Raw genomic sequence first — 24,163 nt, forward strand, 5'->3', positions numbered from 1 at the left:
GAGAGAGAGAGAGAGAGAGAGAGAGAGAGAGAGAGAGAGAGAGAGAGTGAGTGAGTTGCCCGCACTCACACCGCCACAACATTTTACTCGATAAAATATGGTGACAAAATGTAATTCATTATCATATAATTGAATTTGTTTAATAATATCCATTTTACTTTTTGTTTGTCTATTTGCTTAAGCCATTGTTTACTTCGTATTTGGTTTGCTGCTGCTGTCCGTTTTTTTTCTTTCTCGCTGTTGCTTGTCATCGCGCTAGCTATTCGCTTGTTTGCGCGCGCGAACTCTCAACCGACCTACAACAACCACCACGACAACGACGACGGTTTCTTGCTGTGCATGCTTGAATGTCTCCAGCTGTGATATCCATCCGTGTTTAGTACTTAGAATGGATTGTACAATTGTCGGCTGTTCGCCGGTCGTTTTTCACCATTGCCGTTCGGTCGAGACATCGATGTTTGGTCTTTTTCACTCACTCATTCCACCTCACTACCATCGCGTAAGGACTTTGAAGCGAGAGAAAGAGAAAAAAAACGCGCCGTTGAAAAACATCACCCGGCTAAAACTAATAAACTGTTCGGTTTGTGTGTATTTACGGAAAGAATCACTGCACCAAAAATACACACACAAACACATCCATTTTATTTAACGGAAATGTTTTGCAGGGTAATTTGTTATTTGTCTGTGTTTGTTTATTATCGGATGGCTGCTTGTCATTGCTCCACACTCACTTGCTATGTCTCTCAATTTCTCTCTCTCTCTTTTGCCGGACTCTCGGTAAAATACCTTTAGCGACGGCGAATAAAACGAACAGCGAAATGAAAAAAAATAGCAGAAAAAAAAAACAAATAAAACTTCATTTAAATTGCATCTATCATTCGATTGTTTGTTTCGCTGTCCTTTCCGTCGCTGTCGCTATTTTAGTTACTTGTTGTTTTATCAACGCGAACAAAAACGACATTTTAAATTGTCTGCTATTTCACAATCAATCGATATGCATCGCATCGCATTATATGTGTCATCAAAGTGGAATGAATAACGTATACATTTGCCAGAGAAAAAACAAGCTGTTTCCCAAGAATTAATAATTTAGTTGCATTTTCACAAATTGCGTCTCATTTTCAAATCAGTATAATTGAGTCATCCAATCATTTTTTTTAATGATTTGCTTGGAAAACTAATTCCATTTATTGATTATTCGTCTCGGTTCTTTATTAATCGCATCACTAAAGCGTAAAAAAAAGAAAACCGGCGCTTCCTGATGAATGGAAAACTGTATCGTTTCATAATTTTATCTAAAGATTTTGTTTGTGTTGTACTGTCTAAGATATTGAGTAAAAAGTAGAGCGAGTGATAGTTTGTTTGATAGTTATGACTTGCAGTGGCCTCAAAATGTAATGCAGAATGTTACAATACAACTAACAGAAACTAATAACGATGAAGACTTTGCGAACGGAAATAACGTCTATTTGCTTTATATCGTCAATCGCACCGGAGATACAAGTCAATATTGATGTCAGAGTTCATTGAAAGATTGTGCAATTCTCCATATTGATGAGAACTTTCGACATCGTTGCCGTCATTGGGATGATGCCTGTTGGCGAGCGCAAATATGTTTGCACTTTTTGCCATGTGACACATATTTTCTTTCTCACTCACTCTCTCTCTCTCTCTCTCTCTCTCTCTCTCTCTCTCTCATATAATATTGATCTCTTGTCTTGAATAGACTTCATTTTTTGTTTTTTGTTTTCTAAAAAATAAAATCTTACCAACAACATCCAGGTAACCGGTTTGGCTCTTCATTGGGTCAGTATTCATTTGACACATGTAAAAACCTCGATCGGATTCTCGAATATCCTTAATCTTCAATTGCCATGTCTTGTGCTCGGAATGCAATATGCTGATACGATGATTTTTTGTAATTACATGATTCTGAATCGTTAAAATGGTCTGTGTGTCACTGGAAAAATGAATAAAGAAGAAATGTTATGAACAAATATATCGAGAGTAGATAAATCAATCTCAGTTGTTGATTTCATTCAACTCTTGAGCTATTTTCAGCTGAAAATTCAATCAAACAATGTGACGGTAATTGAAAATGTTAATGTTGATACTTACACGCGAAGCCACGCCACCTGCAAACGAGAAAATCGATAACGATTAATGTATGTTTAGGGTAAACGTGGATTTAAAATCAATACGCGCGTCATTTTTCGTTGAAATTATTTTTTCCATACATTTGACCGACGGTAGACGACCGGTTGCGATTCAGTGGAAAGTCAACGGATAGGAGACAGACTGTTGATATTGATATAAAGCGAAAAGGGAGTTTATATTGTTTAAGTTTGAATATCCCTTTTAGCGACAAGGCATCCATGCCATGCACCGTTTCAATCAATCAGAAACTGTTTACATTTTTCCATGTTGGATGCTTCGTGGCGAAAAAAGAGCCGGGTAATTTTAAAATAAATCATACGAGGATCTCGTCTTTATCCGAATTCATTATCTTCATTGAACAACTGTGTGTGGCGTTGAAGACATCTTCATCTCGCTCTCTCACACACTAAATCGCCATTAATGAGTGTGGTGCTGTTGTAAAATACTAAACACATCTAATTATCACACTCTGTGCCGCACACTCCATTGAAACCGTAAACGCAAATCGGTATGCATAATTAGGGCTGATGTGTAAACGATACCAAACGGAGCGCATGAAATGAGGGTGAAATTTTCGACGGAAGACGGCTAAGCGAGTGAAAGCGAACGAGCGAGATACAGAGGGAGAGAACGAGGCAAGCATGGATTGTGAGGAAGAGAGAGTGCAATTTAATGAATCATGCATATATGAATCGGGAATTTTCACCACGACCAGAGACAGTGTATATGTTGATTGTGATACTCTGGGGTTTCATCACGATAATGAAATGACTTTGTTTCGTAAAATACGAATTGTATTAAAGACAATGTGGTTATACGAAGAGTCCGTAAGCAAATATTTGAAATGTGAACGTATCAAAAAATTATTGCCATCTCGTTGCCATTCTCTTACATTGCGACTACTGTCAGAGCCCACGACTCAGAGGTTTAAGTTGATTCAATTCATGGATTTTAGTGTGAAGACTCTAAAATTGAATTTAAAACTTGTAATAATTTGAGTGAATTTGAGACTGGTTGGTGGAAGCATTTCGTAGCAAAGTAATGAAAGTAATTTCTCCTCCGTCTCTTTGGCCAAGAAGAAATGAAATCAAAGTGTGCATCGTAAATATTTCGTAAAATAGTTTATGTTTAACAATCAATTGAAAAACTTACTTTGTATTGACCCAAGTCTTCGACCATGCATGTAAGAATTGCATCTCTCCCGACCGCAACCGTTGCATTCAAAATTGGCCCACTGAACTTCGGATCAGCTGAAACAACAATAAAATGAACAGAAAAAAGTTATTTTAAAACTGAGTTGATTAAATGGTTTTCAATTTCGAAACCCCTAATCGCTTCCTTGTTAATTTCAATCACAACAACACCGAACATAAACCAAATTGGCCACCACACATACACACACACACACACACACACACACACAACAGAAACTGCTGAAAACTAGTGATAATGAACCAAAACCGTTTAATTGAAATTAGAGCACCAAGAGTAAGGCGGGTCGGGTCGTTCAACAAAAACAGGAGCGCTTGTTTTTGGTTCAAGTGAAAACAAATTTAGTTAGAATGTTGATTGCAGCAAAACTTTTCCAAATTAAATTGATTAGGTTGCTTTAAGTGCATCGAAAACCGTTACGTTTTGCAATGCAAACGTCCAAACGAGGCGAGGAAAAAAGCGAGAGAGAGAGAGAGAGAGAGAGAGAGAGACTTTGTCGATGTTACACTGTTGATAAAAGAATCATTTGCTGCTATTTACTTGTAGTTGCGAACTTTGGAAAAACTTTGCATTCGTACGGTGAGTGTGTGTGTGTGTGTGTGTGTGTTGCTGGCGCTGTTGGTATTTATTGCAATCCAACGGTAGCAATTCATAAGCGAGCCGAAACGAACGAATGAATGAATGCGGATTGTGGAGGATAAAAAAAAACATACTCGTCCAGAGCTGAAGAATGTTTCTATTTTCTAATTGACTAGACGATGTTCATAAATTGGTTTTATTTTTCGTGTAGAAAATAATTTGTTTATGAAGTTTTGCGCTCAGTTCAAGGAATTACGACAAGCGAATACATGTTTCGAGTTTCAGTACGGAATTGATAAAGAAATAGAGAAAGAGTGTGAGCAAAAGGAAGGAAAAAAAAAGAACAAATTGGTATATTTTCTTTATGCATCGAAACTTTGTCGATTTCCGCATAAACTAATAAGTCAAGGCAAAACTATTGCTTTTTTAAGTTGTTGCCGTTTGGAATGGGCGTAATGGCAAGAAAACGCATACAGCACAAATTGAAAATGAACTATGTTCCGCCACCGACAAACACACATACACACACCCAAATCGAAATGGAAGCAATTTTTAAAAGCTTATTTTCCAGTTACACATGTTTCGCGCTTTTTGTTCGCTTGGCTGTCCCGGCTACCATTCATTCACTTGACTATGAGAATTTATGGCCATTTTTTCGGCCATAAAACCCGAATATATAAAGCTAATCAACTGAACATTACTCACATAAAATTGGCAGCATTTACGATCACTTGCGATATTTTTTCGTTGCTGCGAAAGAAAAAAAAATGTGTTCCCAAACCATTTTCATTGCACCACAAATGGTAAATTTCTCATGGTTGAGCGTTTCAAAGTTTCTCGACAAAATGAAACGAACAGAAAAATCGCCATTCCAACGGAAGATGATCAACTTAATGGCCAACATGAAAACACCCATGAAATGATATGAAAACTATACGATAAAAACATAAAATTTAATCGAAGTTCAACACCGAAAAACTGTATTCACATTTCACGACACGATGTCAATGGTTCGACCATGTAATGGAAATACGTTAGTTTATGCACGAATTGACCGGATAGTTCGAATCATTATTGATTCGACCAAAATGAATATGATCAAATATGCCTTTTTGATTATCGTTTATATGACCATAATTTCTTTATTGCTTATTATATCTATAACTCGAACAGCAATTATATGACCATTGAAATTGTTATACCACGGTGCATGACTTATTGCAGGTAGGTTGAGTGTAAGCACAGGCCACAATATTTAAAGTAAATGTACTTTGAATATTTGAATAACTCATTTGGATTTTGAATAACTTTGCATTGGCAAATCGTATTGAATTCGTTAGATAAATTGCAGTCTTCGTGAATTGATCAATCAAAATCCGTTTCATCAATCGATCCGAATGAATATGGTCAAAAGAAGCTATTAGTTTATCCTCTGTAAGCATGCTTTTAGCCCAAAACTAATGCATTTTTGATGTTTGAATGGTGTATGTGTGTGTGTGTGTGTGTGGTGCATCTTTCGTAATTCCTGTCGAAAAATCATATTTGCTCTGTTCAATGATGATTTATCGGCAAAGACTGGTTTACCGGAGGATTTTCAATTGAAAATCATGCCTCAGAGCATCTGTTTGGCTTGATTTGTTTACAATTTAACACACGGACAATGCGATGAAAATATGATGCAAAATGTGTGTGGTTGCATGTACGTATGTGTGCTTGTTTGTCTGTTTGTTCGAACAAACAGCAATTAGCAATTATTATACCAATAATGTCATCACATCTTGGCTGACCAACCGTATTGATCTAGAGATTGTGTCGTCTTCTTTGCACATATGGTTTTATGTCATTGTACATATGCTGTCGTGCCCGTTGTGCATGCCCATTCAATCATGTGATATTTTATTGCTTGAGCTAAAAACCCCGTTATCCATACCAAAACATCATCACATAGAATTCATAACAAAGCTTCAAGCAGCCCACACCGAGAGTGCGTGCGTTTTTGGGAGTGTATTGAAACGAAAGAATCGATTTAACAACCGTAAACAATTGACCGTATTTATCAAATAATTTTATCTATTGATATTTGAATTTCATATCCCCAACTACTCTAGTCGACTGTTTTGTTTGTCGAACTCGAACGTATGTTGTACTTGTTGGCTCTCTCTCTCTATCCCTGTGTGAGTGCAGAGCGCACACTGCACAGTGCCTGGCACATGGGTATGAATATGAATGCATACATTGTGTGTGTGCCTGTGCATAACAACAGCAGTGTCCCCGTGCCAATTGTAATGCTTTTGTCGATTGTTGACCAACTTCCAGAATTTTAAATAGAATATTGGATTTGAATCAATCGCATATGTGTTTGCCATTCCACACAGCTTTGACTGAAGAGAACGAGCAAATATGAAGAAAAAAAAACACAAATTGTCGGAAAAGTAAACGTAAATTTTGGATTTTGAATGGGAAACTATACGTTTTCGGTTTGTGTGCTCAATGCATTGATGCTGCATAATATCATCAAATTGATCGTAAATGCATTTCAATGGCCATTTTGTTCGGTTGTTCGGCTCAAGAAAACACATTCCACCGAATTTATTTGCCATCGCTTGGGTTTTTTTTCGTATCTCCTTTTGTACACGTCATTTGTGAGAATGTTTGAATTTGCCAGACGATTGATTTTTATTATTTCTTTTTGTTATTCACATATGTAAGCTGAGACTCACTATGTTAGCGCCTTACCATTCATGTAATGTGTGTGCATTTGGACAAGTGCAAATGCATCAGAATCGATTTTCGAAGGACAGGTAATCAACGTTTCAAATATATGCTGTTTTGCAAATGTAAATAGGCTCTCTGGCTATGCTAATTACAAACTCTATGTGTGTGTATGTGTGTGTGTGTGTGCAGTTTTGAACATTGGCCTCTAATTACATTCACGTTGAATAAATGCACTAATTAAAGCGGAGTGCCTGAATCGTCAACACATACACACAGACACAATCAAACATGAATTCTATGTATTTGTTTATGTTTGTAATTTTCAATTCGTTTGCATGAAAATCGAACAAAGAAATGTTTCCAAAAATCGATGCGGGTCAATTTTACAATGGTGTCTCGGCTTCATTTGTTTGGTGTGTGACAAAGCCGAATGTGCAGCAAACACACTCGACTCCAATCCATGTCAACTAACTAAACTGAATCGCCGTTAGACATACACGGCAATGCAATGGAATTTGATTTTGTCGTTCACGAACTGACGCCCCAATCAAAACTAAATGACACGCAAAAGCCAATTTACCACCTCCTTCTCCTCTTCCCGCTTCCCATTCAATTTTTGCACGTATAAATAGCGGTTTCAGTATCGCAAATGAAATAAATAACGCACTCGAATTTAAAGTAGCTCTGGCAACCGATAGTGGATATTAGGCCTGGCCTGCTGGTGTTGCAATTGAATTTACGTGCTTTGAACGGAATGTTTTAGAAAGACAATACACCAACAATTGATTTGATTTGATGTTGAACTGAAGAGTAACAAAACAAAACAAACAAAACTTTGCAATAACGAACGAAAAGTTATACGATGTATATGTGGGGAGCAATTCTCTTGGAGATACATTCAACTATGCCTACATAGATGGATACATGGCATATGGTTGGGTAAATGAATGCGTGCACGCATATAGAAGCTTCACCACATCGAGTCTAATCAATCAATTCGGTGAGTCGAGAGAACGAGAGACAGATTTGAACACGAATTCCCAGTATTATTTGGCATAGACTCAATTTTCGAAAATCATCACGATGAAGACGCACACGTCATGTTATTCGCATTACTAAATTAACTGATAATGCAATTTTACCATGCGCTACTTTCAAGGGGACTTTCAAAGCGTCTTATTGCCATTTTTGCTTAAATTTTGTATGAGTAAGCAGCATCGACTATTGATTGGGATACGAAATTCCAGCCAAAATACGAATTGATCACTTAAAATCTCTCAATTTTTCGATAATTTATTGATCCTGGGTTATAGCGACATTTTCACTCGAATGTGCGCAAATAATGGTCCATAGCCATGCAAATAAAAGTTTAACACCTTCGAAATAAAGCGAGGAAACAAAACGGTTTGAGAAGCATCGGCATATTTTACTATAATTGACGTGAATTCCTGAATTCTGTTTCACGAACAAACCGATTTCAACCAATTTCATGTAACACGCAACAAGCCGAAAAGTTTATGATATATTTTATAGTAAGTTGAAACGAACCATGGTTAAGGAAATGCTCGAAATTTTTGTAGAATCGGAATAAATGAGCAGCCCCTATCTAAAATGTAAGCTAGACCCATTTTTCCGCTTGAACTATTCCGATAAAAGTATTTCGAATAGGTATCAATCTTGGATGACTGTGTTTCCCATATGTAAATACAAGGTTGTAATTTCTCATGTTTGACACTTCACAGTTTCATCTGATGGTACAAGCAGTATTCCCGAAAGTGCTTGAATTTGTTAAAATGGTCTCTATTCCACCTTAGAACGCAATTTCCATTTTCCCTATGAATTCAAAGTTTCTACCGCCGAAGTGAACCTAATGTGAAATGGTGAAAGTTCAGGTAAACACTGGTCAAAAGTTATAATAGCATTCGATATGGTGGTATGCTCAAGTATTTTAAGGGTCTTTTAAAAGTTCATAAACTTTTTTCCAAAGTATTCAATCAATTAGGAAGTGCTGTCGTGTGTCAGACACTGGTTGCAAATAATTATGGATCGTTATGTGAGATTCAAAGTTGTTTAGCGATGCGAGCAATCCCAATGCAAGCGTTTTCTTCTGCTGAGACCAAAGTGAGCATCGTCGTCGTTGTCGTTGCCGCTGCTCTTCTCTAAAACTTAACCAATTCCTCTTCGACAAAACTAAAGCTCCAGAAGGAATTGTCGAGTATGAACCTTGCCAAGAAAGACAAAGTTCAATCTTTATGAACATTTGGCACATTACGAATGAATCGGCGTGAAATCGGATGGAATGCAATCGCATTTTCGGTTTAGATGCGACTTTCAACTCCCCCATGCTCCGTCTCCACCGCAGGTATTTAAATATTAATGGTAATGATAAACCGCTTTGCTGCTTGATTATGTCATAAAAATGGCTACCAATTTACTGAGTGAACTGTGCCGGAATGATGAAGTGAGTACGCGCGCTACACACCGCCAACAAATGTGTGTGTGTGTGTGTGTGTGTGTGTATGCTGTGTAGAGAGACGCTCTCACATCCTCTCTATTAATTACTATTTTCATCACCTACATAATTAATTGAGCGCAAAACCAAACATTTATATCTAATCATATAAATGTGATTTCGTAGTCGACTGTCTTCACTCGCTCACTCTCTCTCTCTCTCTCTGTCTCCCTACTGCTAGTTCTGTCTGCCTCTTTCACGGCACCGGTGAGCGGTACGTTTGGAATGGATTGAGTGCGAGTGTTTGAAATGCGAACGCTTGTAATGCAGTTACGAACATTTGAATTGGACTTTTTGGTGGTGGAAAACCAACTAGCAAAATTGGTAACAACACCAACAACCGAATATAAAAAGCGGCAAAACCCGTTCAGCTTAATGACTCTTTTTATATTCATAATAATATTTTCATGTTCAGCATGCATTTTTCGTCCGTTTTGCATTCTGATGGTCTCTCTCTCTCTCTCTCTCTCGCGCATTGCCAGGAAAAATTATGTACAGAACACCATGATCACACGGACGAATTTCAAATACGAGAAAAATATGCACGGTCGCTTTCGTCCCGTTTGGCATTTGCATGCAGCCGAACAGAGTGTGGGAATGAAATTTCTGGTGTTTGTGGTTGGGTTTTATTTAGTGAGTACATTAAAAAGAGCGAACAACGTTCCTTCAGCAATCGAACGAAATTTTTATTGGGTGCTTGTCGCTTCATTTCATTCGACTCGGGTACTTTTTTCTCTATCGTGCTTCCTGTGTCATTCACTCATCTCTCTCCCTCTTCTGCTCTGTATCCGTCGCATTCTTTTCTGTATGCACAGTTCATATTTTAGAATTTACGAGTTCCTTTTTTCCCTCCTTTCTGTGGTTCAAATGCACAATTTCTAATGTTGTTGTACTTGAACTAGTCGTAGATGCAAAAAAGCGATTGGAATCGGTTCGAAGTTTTGGTTCTCAAAAGATGCCATGTACAAATCATTGATAAAATTCTACGCGCAAATATCGGTAAAAGTCAAAATGCAAAGCGTACAATTTACAGCCGTTCGCTTTCAAATATTTCATATATGCATGTTCAGTTGGTGAGTTCTTCACACACACACACAAAAAAAACGAAAACGGTCAGATAAAAAAGCGACGGCGACGAGCAGCCAGGTAAACATATGCTGGTCGAATCGAATAATTCATATTCACACGCAGTCAACGGAAATTCACCAACGTCCGGTTTGTTGTGCCCCAGACAGAACATTGTATTTGTTCAACGTGTGTTTGAATTTATTCTTCAGTTTGGCTCTATTTTTTTCGCTTTCTCTCTCTCTCTCTCTGTCCCTCTGTTTGGTCGCGTTTTGGTGGGTTTACTTTGCGGTTGGCGAAAGTGTGTATGTGTGCGAGGAAGAACGAGCACTTCACAGGTTGCATGCGCAATGATGAATCAAAAAGAGAAATGTTGCCAAATAGGTGATATTAATCATCCATGCAAAGGAGCGAACGCGGTAGCGGTGGCGGTGGTATAAAAGGATTTTTGCCTTTTATTTCGGGCAAATTGTAAAAATGCGATTCCGTTGACGTGTGTATGGGTCATATGTGTATTTTACTCTCCATATATTTATCTTTTTATTTTGTGTGGACTTCCCGCATTTTTATTCGGTCATCGCGAGACTCCACACATTTAATGGAGCGAGAACATTACTTAAACTGAGCTCCGTAAGTAAACTATTACGTCTAATTAGTATTTACGTTATGGCGGCGACACACAACAACCACAACTCCGAGAAAAAAATCTTTTTAATTTATGTTTATGGTTTAAGTTTTATGTGTGGCATGCAAACAGTGGGTGGCTTTTAATATGGCACTAACGTTAAGTGTGTGCGGTCTTTTTTTTTATTCCATTCCATTTTTTTTCTCTCCCTCATTCGGCATTTGAAGATGGGGGCCGTTTGAATACGGTCAAAAAGTAAAATCACACACAGATAATTTTGTCGATTGCCATTAGCGCCCGTTGCGCAATATGCGAATAATGTGCTAGAGGCTCATAAAAAGTGGTGCTGCACACATTCCACATCGGCTAGCCACACACATTACCAATCACATTATCGTTGAATCACAGCTTTTTTTTCTCTTTCACTCTTAATCAACACCGAAGGAGAGAGATGGTGTTTAAGTTCATTTAGTATCGGAAGTATTGAAAATTAATCGCACCAACTTTTTTCCACTTCCTCTTTCAATTTGTTGTCGCTTAAGTTGAATACGTGAATTAAAATCGCCGCAGCGGTTATGATCAAAATTAATCCAATTCCAAGCACATAAGTTTAATTACGTCATCATGTGGATGGAAGCGACGACTGAAGAAAATTCAATAAAATACAGGCGAAAATGTTAACACCATTTTCTTAGGTTAGTTTTACTTTTTAACTTTATGGCGGCACCATAATTGCGAGTCGCACTTTTTTCGCCACGTACTTTTTTTTTATTGCACTCCTCTTGGATTACTATGTATGGTCGACGGTTGTTTTTGTTCCGTGTCTTTATTCTTTGGTGTTTTTTTCTTCTTTCGTCCGATTGTCGCGTAATTGACTCAGGGAGTGTGTGTGTGTGTGTGATTGTACACTGTGTGATTCTCTCTCTCTCTTTCTTCATTTTCTTTTCTTCCATAATCTCTCTTTCTCTCTATTTGACTCCGTTATACTATTTGCTTTGGTTCTGTTTCACGTGCAAATATCCCGTTATGCGTGCCAGTAATCAACCACTTCACATAATGTTATGTGATGATAATTTGCTTTGAGTTGGCTTTTCGTTGTGTGTGTTTTTTTCATTTACTTCCATTTCAACTGCACATTTTTCATCTAAAATGGATATGTTATTTTAGTTTTCGTTACAAATTCAATGTAAACGCGACAAAGTGAAAAAAAGACTGCTATCTGAATGTATAGAACACGTGGTCGAAATGGGATTGAAAATGGCATTTAATTGTTGGTATTTCAAAGAAGTATGTGTGCATTTTGTGCTCTTTCGCTGAAAAAATGGTATTCACTCATCCTACAATACCGCTCGCGGCCCACAATTATTTTGATAAGCATTGGCTTTGGCAGCCGTTTCTTGGAACGCGAAAACTATTTTAATAGATGGTTCGGCAAACAATTTCTATGTTATGCTACAACAGCAATAGTAACACAGCGCCAGTGAAAAGAACACACACACACAGACTTTTCCTATTTTAAACGGCTTTTATTTGCATTGAACGCATGAGATTTATACCAAACCATTGCATTTTAATTTTCCAAATTGCCAGTGTTTTTTTTTTTCGCCGTCCCGAAAAGTTGTTACATGCAAAGAATTCAGAAAATGTACGAAACTTGAAACTTTTTTTTATTCGCCCGTTGCACACACACAGAGAGAGAGAGAGAGAGTCTCTGTGACAGAGAAAGAGAGAACGAGAAAAAAATTGTCAAATCGTAACTCTGAATTTCTACTCCCAGATAATTACTCATTGACTTGTAGTTTTTATTTGTTTGTTTTTTTGTTGCCTTCTTTCATTTGTTATTACCCGTTGAGTGCATTTTTCAATGGCGGCAGCACCCAGTCGAATCACAATTATAAACAAATTTAGCCGCGCCGAAAAGAAACACGGCTGAAAGAGAAACATCGCACACACACAAAAAAAAATATGAAAAGAAATGAAACATTAAAAATCATTAAAGTCTGATGATAAATGCACTCGACATGAAAGTTTTGCCCGTAATTGTAATGAACAGGTAAAGTGAATAAGCAACAATTCTAAAATGGTAACTGCACAACGGGGACGTCACGGGCAACCGACTTTTCTGGATTCAATGCTATACAGACCCAAATAATTGCATAGCACAAACGGAAAATTCTCCATTACGACAACATTATGCACTGTTATTTTCTTCATCCACCTATAAAAGCAAATGCAATGCAGCGACAAAAAAAGCACGATTCAAATAGAGAAAAAAGGCCGTTTTTGACACACACACACACACACACACACACAATCTCTAGCGTCATTACTTAATAATATTTTATTAAGTAGAAAAGTGTGTTGCGAAAAAATGTATGGGGTACAACAAAACGACTGTCAAACATCCGAGCAAACACGACTTTGGTCTGTTTATTTTTTCATTTGGGCGAAAGTTTTCTTCTTTCTTGGAAACAGCCATAATCGTCTTGCTTTTGAATTTTGCGCGTGGAAGAAAAAATTAGTTTTTCTGTTTTTTTTTTTCCTCTCCTCAAAAGTGTTTCTTTTCTCAATGCAAGTAATGAATACCAGAAATATCTTGTTCAATCAACAAATGAATGTACGGTCAGATTCATCGATGAAAGAAGGATCGACAAAAACATTTTATAATTTATAAATTGAACAAAAGAAAAGTTCAATTACACTGACCACTCAATAAAATGAGTTGATATGTTCGTGTGTTCGTATGTGTGTGGGTATGTGCTAATTTGTTCGAAAATACCTGTTATCAGGTGTAAAGTTTTGCTCAATTGCTTCACTTGCAATCCGATTATGATTTGAAGTTTGAAAATGCATTCACCGTATTCAATGCATAGCTCGTGTAATTTGTTTTATTTGATAAAAGAAGGATTAAACTTTCTCTACTGTATTCCAGTGTATACAATATATCACTCAATTTCAACTCTCTTCCCGCCCCGCTCTTGTTTATTCGATCAGTGTGCTCCCTTCTCGCTCTCTTGAATCGGTACATTGTATGCATGTTGTTAGTCTGAATATTTCCTTGGGCTTCGACCTGGAAGCGACGATTTATGCAGTTAAGGGAGGAACAATTGTTATCAGCTATGTCCGTTTGTTCGCTTAAGTGTATCATTTGCAAGTAATTATAACCGAAAGCGTTTCATTCTGAAATTCCAAATCACAATCACACGTCTATAGGACACATACTATATCTGAAAATCGGTGAGGCGCGATAAAGCAAAACGGTTTTTGGGTTCCATTATTCAATGGGGTGATGCTAATTGTTTTCGCATTACTTTTGATGCATACACACACACTTACACACATAGCCCTTCAATTCAACAGATTGGCCGAACTGAACCGGCTGTTGAAGAATTGATAATTAAAACCATGTGATTAGTCCGGTTGCTTTTGTGCCCGATTAGTGTGCCCACGTAAAAAGTGTGGATGTTGTCAAATAATAAGTTTATAATTATGATTTATTACACTGGACCGGTCACGTCAACCCATTCCGAATTTATGCAAATGTGTTTCAATATTTTTTTTTTTTCGTCGGGAAAATTGATAAATAATATTTATGTTTGGGTGGGTAAAAAACACTCATATGACTTTTTTCCCCATGTCCAAACCAATTCGATGTTATGTTTTCGGCATGACGGCCATCGACCGGTTTTCTTTTTGTTGCCACTGTTTTTGTCTTTATCGCAGTCGTGCTTGTTGTGAACATCAAAATGACGTTCATATCAATTTGGACACACAAACATGGAATGGTTAAGCCAAAATTATGCGCTCCAAAAATGACAAGCCTTCTCGTGGAAATGGGAAATATGTCAAGAATTCAGATAGTGTAACAAAGCAAATGAAAATGTCACTTGTGTGTGTATATCAATTTATAGATGCATCTAATTTGTGCATAGAATATATGCGTGTTCTCCGTCTCTGTCGCTCTGCTTTTTCATCTTCCTCTCTCACTTCATGCACACAATCCTAATGGCCTCCGCTCTCTGGTGCGGCAAATTCATAAAATGTTTACAAATCGCTTTAATGCATTGTGTCGTCTTTTATGCTCGCTGAGAGCGCAACTGACAAAAGCCGAGAGAGTCAAGTTTCGTTACTTTAATTAAACGAATCATTTAACATTTTAACCTGTGTGTCTGTGTGTATGGGAGTGAGCCTGTGTGTGTGTGTGTATACATCGTGCACTTTGGCCTCAGAATTCCCCTCGTGCATTTAACATGTACGACGGCATTTAAAGATGCAGCGACGGATCCATTTGATGCACAACGTACACACTGCCAATCCGGTACATCGTAGCGAGGTGTACAAAAACTTATGACTCTATAGCTATAACGAAACTATACATGCTATGAGCCATACCATGGTGGATGCAAGCGGCAAAAGTTGGAAAACATACCTCAGCTGAAAATTGTATTTGAAATAAATTCATTCCGAAAATGCGATTAATATCGAGCGAGCGAGAGAAACAACATATCTATTTCAAGAAGACGGAAGAAACTTTTTACACAAACCGGCACTATCTAATCAAATTTTGTTTAGTTTTCATTTAAAACTAACCCCGAAAATGTTGTTGCACTATGAAATTTTGTAAATGGAGACGGAAAAAATAACATGAATATGAGAGATGCCAGTAGAACAAGAGATAGAGAATGAAGTTCAAGCACTTAAAACCGCAAAGACAGAAAAGTAAAAGATGGTTTGATGCATGGTCACGTGCCACAACTAATGAATGAAACTTTGTGCTTGCAAAACATACAACTTATCATCAAAAACGATCATACAGCCAGGTGTGTAATGAATATATCCTTTCTTTTTGGCTGGCAGATAGAGCAAACATTGAATGCTCTAACACACAGCGCACGCTTGCCAAGGAGCAGAGAGCTGGAGTTTGGAGTTTAGATTGAGAAATGCTGTCATCACAGGCGTTTATCAGGTAAATGAAATGTCGGTTTGGCCCACATCCAGTGTTTTTGGCGTGCACTATGCTCACTCTGTTTCCCGCACCCCCAAAAATAAACTCTATAATCAAGTAAACCCACCATTCGCTGTGAATATTTTATAAATTTTCTATTTAAGGTCGGACACACAACCGAATGGATTATTTCGATAAGTATTCTACATGGAAAATTTATAAATCTCTCTCTCTCTCTCTCTCTCTGTTCCACGAAACGAGGTAGAATGTATGCATTTTTCTTGTTTGAAACTTTGGACAGGCGAACATCGTTCGCTCTCCACATGTGATAAATCTTTTTGGGCGAATAGTTTGGCTGTGTTCGGCCGATGGAACGAAAAGTGAGGTAGAAAAATGGCCACCAGTTAAATTAGTCAACAATGGGTGAGTGAGTGAGAAACAGTGCTGCGGAACCAAATCGAGATAATGGCGAACAGACTAATGTGTCGGTGGCAACATTTATTTCATGAGCTGGGTCGGAAATTTATCGGTTTGCCTGCATTCGCATACACACATTATTAGAAAACGATTTCGGCGATGTGTGTGTGTGGTGGCCGAGCCCGAAGGTTTGCATCCCCGCAATAATCACAGAAACACTTCCCATAATTTTCGTTTCGGTGGTAATTCAATAAAAGGATTAGATAATCGCGTTTTAGGCGATTTCATTTCGTCGTACTGCGCCGAACCATTTATTAATGTAAATTGGAAAAGCCAGCTTTTGCAGGGTAAAACACACAGTAGCAGCATCGGCAGTGACTGCAGAGAAGCATCAGCGATTAAACAAGATACGAAACGAAAATGACAACCGACAATTACATGTGTAAATCTCGAAATGTGATTGAGCAGCGAATGACCGAGTGCGAGGGAGTAAGCAAGCACGCGGCACGCGTCATTTTCGTTTTACTAGATCACTTAATGGGACATTATTAGTAAAGTAGATTAAATGTGGTGCATGCTATGCATATGGGGTGACACACTCTTTTTCTGCGTATCGCCTCTCCGTCGAAAATTCGTCAATTCTGGCAGCCACCGTATGAACATCGCCACATCTGTTAAGGGCAACCGGCAAACAATTTTATGCGGTGCAAATAAAGACTATTTTATGGTCGCCGGTGCAAGTGTGTACATATAACAAATAGAAGATTATTCGGAGAGGTTCGTTGACACGTGCCACACAAAGTTTCGCAATAAATCTTCCCCACCGCTTGACCGAGAAAAAAAAAACACCAGTCACTTTAATTGATTTCGGGAAGATTTGCACTCGCATAATGTGATTTACCGGATTTTGCTCATTTATTTTATCGTCGCTCTGTCTCTCTCTGTTTCACTCTCATTGTTTCTTTTTCTCGCTGACATACTGATGATTGTGGTGCAAATTTTCGGCAAGAATAACGGTGACAAGTTCAAGTTTCACTATTTTAAGCTTCAAAAATGAAAGGAAATGAGTAAAAACTAGGACAAAAACTGACAAAAAATGACAAAAATCCCACGAAGAAGCTGAATAATTAACAAATCGAAAGAAATTACTGCATTGCTATCCATATGAATATTTGAATTTTGTATGCGATCTAATTGAAAATCCACGTCACTGTCTCCAAATTGCATACGCAATTTTCCCGTTTTTGAATATTAAGCGAATCGGTTTTGAATAATTCAATTTATTTCGTAACCTCATCCATATGCTTTCGTGCATAGTGATCGCACGTTTGAGCTCCGTTTCAGATAGTTTCAAATTGAATAAATACATGATGGTGCGGCATGTTTGGTCAGAAAAAAAAGCATCACAAAAATAACAGATGCCAAACTAAATAAAGAGAGAGAGAGAGAGAGAGAGAGAGAGGGGGGGAGAGGGAGAGGGAGCGAAAGAGAACCTGAGAGTCATTTGATGTTTAGTCTAAAGTGTTGAATTGCATAAAAAGCCACAATAGTCGGAGTGGAACGCTCAACTCTTTGATACAGCTCGGTCGCCAACAGCAATGAAACAAAACGCCAGCGTATTGTGGATGGAAGCAAAAAAAAAATACACGATGAGAGAGAGCGAAAGAGGAAGATTTTTCTCTCTGTGGTATGGTCGGGATTGTCGCTTTAGCTGCAGCTAGTTTGCGTTATCTCTATTGTAACTTTTCGCTTACTGGTGGATTCCGTTTGTTTAAACAACCTGTTGAGTGAGACGATGTGGCACTTCAGAACGTAAAATAGACACGGTATTTTTATCAATCACGTAAAAGATGTTTTTTTTTTTCTGTTCACTTTGGTGGAGCAACACTTGACTATACAAACAAAAGATAAAAGTTTTCAAAAGACTTTTTTTTCAGTTGGAATAGAAGATGGAAAAAATGGGAAAGTAGATAGTAGTGGATAAAAACCATTCAGTAGTTTTCAAATGGGTTGTTATGCCACTGGAAGAAGGTGTTATTAAAAATGAATATTTGTCCACATTTAAATATTTGATATAGTGGTCATGTTAGACTGCGAGACAGAAAGAAAAAAAAACATCGACCAAAATCGAAATGACTGTGTTATTTCACGATGAACGAAATGATATGGTATCGTTAGGTGGCCATTGTTGAATTTTTGAAACAACAAAACCAATGTTTAGTTTCCAATGAATAAATGATGGAGTAGATAAACAATATTTTGATGGTCTGTCGAATTGTGGTAATTAACGGTAAATGAGATCTCTTGTTTATTGTTTATGCCATTAGGCAATTCCATCGCGAGTGATTTTTTCCCCTTACGCATACACCCATTCTTTCTTCGTTTCTTTTTTCCTTCTTTCCTACGCATAGAATTCCTTTCGAGCATTGTATTGTTTTAAGTCTGTGACGTTATCCGGTGTCATTAATAATTCATTGGTGAAATGGTGAATAATTTCGGTACGGAATAAGGTGCTAACAGGGTTCGTTGTGATGGTATATTGATATTAAACACTTTTCTGCTCAAATGACTCAGGTAAATATTAGTTATCGTTTGTTCAAATAGAACTGAGTGCGTTCACTATTTGCTACGTGTAGTGGTGGTATGTGCTAAGTTCTTATTGGATTACAGCGACACGGTCATGGTGAATGGCTATCGGTTGGATTTAAATTTCAAGCACCACTCGACAACTCTCTTACTGTCAAGTATTGCAGGTCATTATCAGTGTTTGACCATTTTATATACTCTTGACCGTTCAACTGAACTTCGCTATGTTCAGTGCAGTCATTTCAGCACTATAAAGTGATTTTAATAAGCTTTTTTGCCCATATAAAAATCACAGATTTTCTAAACGTTTTTTCCATAATGTTTTTTTTACTTCAATTTGTTTCGTACAAACAAATTCCCATGGATATGCTCCCGGTGATAAGGCACATTTTACATCAACTCTTTGACTCCAATTCAACTTATATAATAATTAAAAAAAATCTGCTTAATTACGCAATATATGTCCATCGCGTCGCTTTTGGTGTTTCAGACATATTAAAAAAATCAGTGAAATGAAAACAAACAGAAAAAATGTGGGTGTGCACTGTGCAATCGTTCATTGCACACGAAGGATAACGAACAAACATTAACAGCGTGTTCATTTTATATATATGTATATATCATTTATTCATTAGGCGCATTCATCCATTACAAATCTGCACACATCAAATCAAGCAGACGCCAGCCAACAGAAATAATTAAAAAAGTGTTCACAATTCACGCAGAATTCCATATTCGAAGTAAATATAGTGTTAATTGCGAGAGAAAATGTGATGGGATAGAGCAGAGCGAAGCGAATGAAAAAAAACACTCTGGGATTAAATGGTCAAAATGGGGAAGGAGAAGAATATCATTTATAGTTGGGTCATCATATATGGCAAGCGAGAACACGCGTTCGCAAACAAAGGCAAAAGGCTCATGAATTGCTTAAAACCTTCAATTTTTGACGCAGATTTTTTTTCTGCCTGGTTGGCCTGTTTTTAGTGGGCCAGTTCAATGGCTGGCTTGGATAAATGGCCCACCATCACCACCTCCCTCGCACCCAATTCTCTTTGTCGCATGTTAAATGAAAGCAGGAATGTAATTTCCATTTTATTAAAATTAAACCAAATGGCATTCATTCAGTACATTTTCATGTTGGACACAAAACGCAAACAGTTGCAGATGCAACCGCACTAGAATGTCGATGCAGCCGAACCGCACTACACTGCAGCTAAAAACTCGATACGTACATACATTTACGAGGTGCAGCAGACTGAAATTATAGCAAATTCATTTTTTTTCCTGCCTCGTCTGTGTGAATTGTTATGTTATCACTAGAAATTGCGAAGCTAAATGCAAAAATGAAATGTGCTGGCCGCGTACAATTTTTTTTTTCGTGCCTCTTCTTCTCTTGTATGTCTGTCTGGGTTTGGTTCAATATATATTCGGCAATTCATATCAAAAATTAAATGGCCATGAGACTGAAACTTTTCCAAAATCGCAATAAACGCAACCATTTTGCACATCATTTCGAATGACTACAACCATAAATGACTGTGAGGCCGAAATAAAATAATTATTGACACTGGGAATTCGTCGTCGGTTATAGAACAATACATAGACGCATTGAACGTGAAAAAAACACACGGACAGCAAACGTTTCATTTTTAGGAATATGCGCTTGAGGCTGCAGCATGTTGGTTTTAATGACAACCACGGTGGTTTTTTGCACATACATTCAAATCGAATGCATTCTAAATTTTCGAACAGATGACAATGCAGATGTAGTATCAATAACCAGATAGACGAGAACAAAAAAAAAACTCCAAACACGATGATTTTTCCAAATTAAAGAGACAATTCAAACGGGCCAGAATTTAAAATGAATTCAAAGTGATTTATTTTTTAACCCTTTGGTTTAGCCCATGTATTCGATTGTCATCGGTTAGATTATCTCGAGGTTTTTTGCTATTGCTTTTTTTATGTTGTTATATTGTTGTTGTTGAATTTAAACAATAAAATCAACCTCAAACATTGATCAGGCATGCCAATGAAATGATTTATTTACCTATGACTTCCGACAGTGCTCCATGCACGTTGAGCTGCATCGTAAACATCACCAGCACGGCGGCCAGCAATTGATGAATGATCCCGACGTTGGCAATCATTTTGCGTTGCACGCGCACTTTTTTCGGTTTAAATCACACTTTTTCAGTATTTATTTATTTTTGCAAGTAAATAAACAAACGGACACTCAAACACATGAACATACGCGCGCGTCCCTTTTTCAAACTTTCGAATTAAACTGAATGACAAAATTTAGAGACAACTCGTAGTTGATTCACGTTTATCTTATTTATATTTGATTATTTTACAATGTTTGTGTCTTGAATGGTCGTGGCTGGGTTATAATTTTTTTTAACGAATGATTTCGTTTGTCACACGCATGCACCTTGTCACAGATGATTTTAATATCATTGAAATCATTGTTTTATTCATTGGATTTTGTCCGCTGTTCAGTCTGTGAATTACGATTTCGATTTAGACGGTAGACTCATAAATTTTTTTTGTTCTGTTCTGTTTCGATTGATTTTCCCGACCGTATTTCTTATTGTTTAATGTATTTGGGGACTTCAGTACTTTCTCTCTGTTATTTGTATCACTTTTGCGTTTTATTGTAGTTTTTCTGTTTGATGTGTTTGTGTGTGGGTTAGTTTTTTTTTTCTTCAATTTTTGTTGCGCTCATACATTATTTCCTTGTTTGTTATGGTGTTTTTTATGCATAGTTTTTGTTCTCTTCGTATATTTTCACTTGAATGCGGCTGTATGCCAGCCGCGCGGCAGTTGTTCGTCGTCGCTTGTTCGTCTTGTTCTCTTTTTTTGTTCAGTTTTCGATAGAGACAACCAAATGTGTACACATCGTCTTTTGCCGTCATCAACTCGGCTCGGTGCAAGCAATGACGACCAATTCAACACGCAAACTAAATTCTCAACCGAATAAATGCCATAGTTGCGAACGCGTCGTTCACATTCGCTTCGTGTTATTTTTTCTGCTTGAAATTTTCTATTTTGAGCCGTTGATTTGTTTCGACGATGTCGTTCGTTCGTTCAGAGAACTCCCCTCAATCGGTGTGGATATGTGTGTGTGTAAGTGTATTGCCGTCTTTCGGTGTCTTTATTATCGTGTGTTTGATATGAATTTCGAAGTGTGATTATTTATTATTTTATGTTTTGTTTCCTTGGAGTTATTTGATGATTGGTCGTTTTTTTCCCTCTTCTTCGGATGACTTTTCGATTGAACCGTTTGTGGGCTGTGTGTGTGTGTCTGCCAAATAAAGACAAAAACTGATAAAATAAATGCGCTATAAACTTCATGCTAATCTAAATCTATGCGAGAGTGTGTGAATCAATCGAGTCGTCGAATAGACTATCTACGTCAGTTTCGGAGACTTTGATAATGATTTTCTAGTTGCGTGAATTGAACGACTTCTTTGCACAACCAACACATATACGATCGAAAAAAAAAGAAAATTGCCCAGGGTTATCGCTCAATACTAACTAATTTGCCTTTTAACCTTGATATTTATACCAAAAATCAAACAAACTTGAGACAATTAGGCGCATTCTCTTTCGCCTGCTTCGCCTCCGCCTCCGCCTCATTTCATTCACTCGCATAATTGTGCACACATTTTGCCACATTATCAACTAATTAAGTCGTGGAGAATGCAAAGGGAAGGAATCGAAATGCGAGCGAAAAAAAAACTTCGCATCGTAAATCGAACAAGGGCGAAAATCAATAGATCCATTTTCAAGTGATTGACGTTCAACTCGAGCGCTATATTCATTATTCTGCCATTATGCACTCGACTGCAATACGAAAACCAGCTTATTATGCTCAATTGCATCGTTAAACATTTGATGGAATAGCGAAGACGGCAAAAAATGCGCCAAGAAATCATATTAATCAGTTAAATATCGCTTGTGCTCAATTGGTAAAAGATGGAAATGGTTTTTTTCCTCTGTATCTGCACCTCAGCTGCGTAATTTCTCTGTTCATCTTCGCGTAAAATAGGAAAATATTTTGTTTTCCTCTTGTTCGAAAAGCGCATACATATCGCAGAGTATGCTTCTTGTTATCTGTTCCATGTTTGTTTGTAACAAAATGCTCCTGAAGGAGTGTGTACTGTGTACTCAGAAGCTGCTATTCACAAGCTCTGCATGCTCTTTTTGTTGGCATTTCTAAGTTTTGCGTGTGGCATTATGGCACTTAAATGAAATTAGAGCTGAACTTTTGACGGCGTCAACAAAAATAGGTCGATATGGAAAACTTCGGAGATGCCTCTTGAACGCGAACGAGAGCGCGAGCATTCGACGGCAAGCGCATCGAACAATGTTAATGCTTGCCAGAAATTGCGAGAAACTAATCACTAATTGAGTAGTTGCATTGTAGATAGTGCAAGAGTATTTGTGGATGAGAGAGCGCGTGAGACGCGCATTTGTTATCGCGATTCGAAATGCAATCGTATTTACTGGAGCACTTCTGATGGAATGCCAATTGTTCAAATATGCATCCGGCCCTAATGCAAACTATACAATGCAGAGCCAGTGTCGAACACTTTCAACTTGCACTCACTCTCTCGCCCTATCGCCCGACACTTTTAGTTTATAAATTTACATTAATTTATATGTTTGTTTTTAATTACAGATTTCTTGTTGTTGTTATTGTTTCGCTATATGGGGATTTTCGTATTTACTTGAGCAAATATCCGAAAACCGAATTGCTACAGAGTGTGCAACATGCATTCGTAACGAGAGAGAGAGAGAGAACGATTGGAAGTGAGAGCGAGAGAGCGCGCGCGCTACCACCGCATATTCATTACTTTCGGCGAGATAAACAATAGAAATCCAGTTGCGGAATGTTGTGTGTATGAGTTATATTGCAAAATGTCATAACTTTCGATATGGTTATTTATTTACATGTCACACATATCGAGAGCAAGCAGCAAAATTCAATTGAACACACACAAACAATACACTCACTCACTCACTCGTACGTACACACAAAACTGTAAACCAGATACTGTCTGATTTCGCTTCAACTCTTCGTGTTCGAACTTGCATCAGGCAAATAATTTGTTCCTTTTGTTTTCCCATATTTATTTTATGCGATTCAAATATAATTTTTCTGGCAAATATTTGAAATCGGTTTCAACGAATTCTGGTGCAATTTCAATGCTTTTTGACGAAAACGAGCGAGAAATAATGAAAATTAAATTCATTCCCAAATTGAAAAACATATTTTTTCCATCAACTCTTCTCTCTCTCTCTCTCTCTCTCTCTCTCTCTCTCTCTCTCTCTCTCTCTCTCT

At 37.6% G+C, this 24,163-nt stretch overlaps 1 protein-coding gene across 1 annotated transcript in view; it reads right to left on the reverse strand.

Annotated features, from left to right (window-relative positions):
- Positions 1-24,163, reverse strand: part of LOC129566762 (protein amalgam-like) — a 44,882-nt gene that overhangs the window by 19,163 nt on the left and 1,556 nt on the right. Inside the window, exons 2-5 of the mRNA XM_055442982.1 lie at positions 20,864-22,120; positions 3,310-3,407; positions 2,119-2,135; positions 1,770-1,960 (exon numbers count right to left, since the gene is read on the reverse strand). Coding sequence (XP_055298957.1) covers positions 1,770-1,960; positions 2,119-2,135; positions 3,310-3,407; positions 20,864-20,963 — 406 coding nt within the window. The 5' untranslated portion in view covers positions 20,964-22,120. The remainder of the gene's footprint in view (positions 1-1,769; positions 1,961-2,118; positions 2,136-3,309; positions 3,408-20,863; positions 22,121-24,163) is intronic.

This window comes from Sitodiplosis mosellana, unplaced genomic scaffold (genome assembly GCF_009176505.1).
Source record: "Sitodiplosis mosellana isolate CC-2019 unplaced genomic scaffold, AAFC_SMos_1.0 Smas_scaffold_5, whole genome shotgun sequence".
Taxonomy (NCBI): Eukaryota; Metazoa; Arthropoda; class Insecta; order Diptera; family Cecidomyiidae; genus Sitodiplosis; species Sitodiplosis mosellana.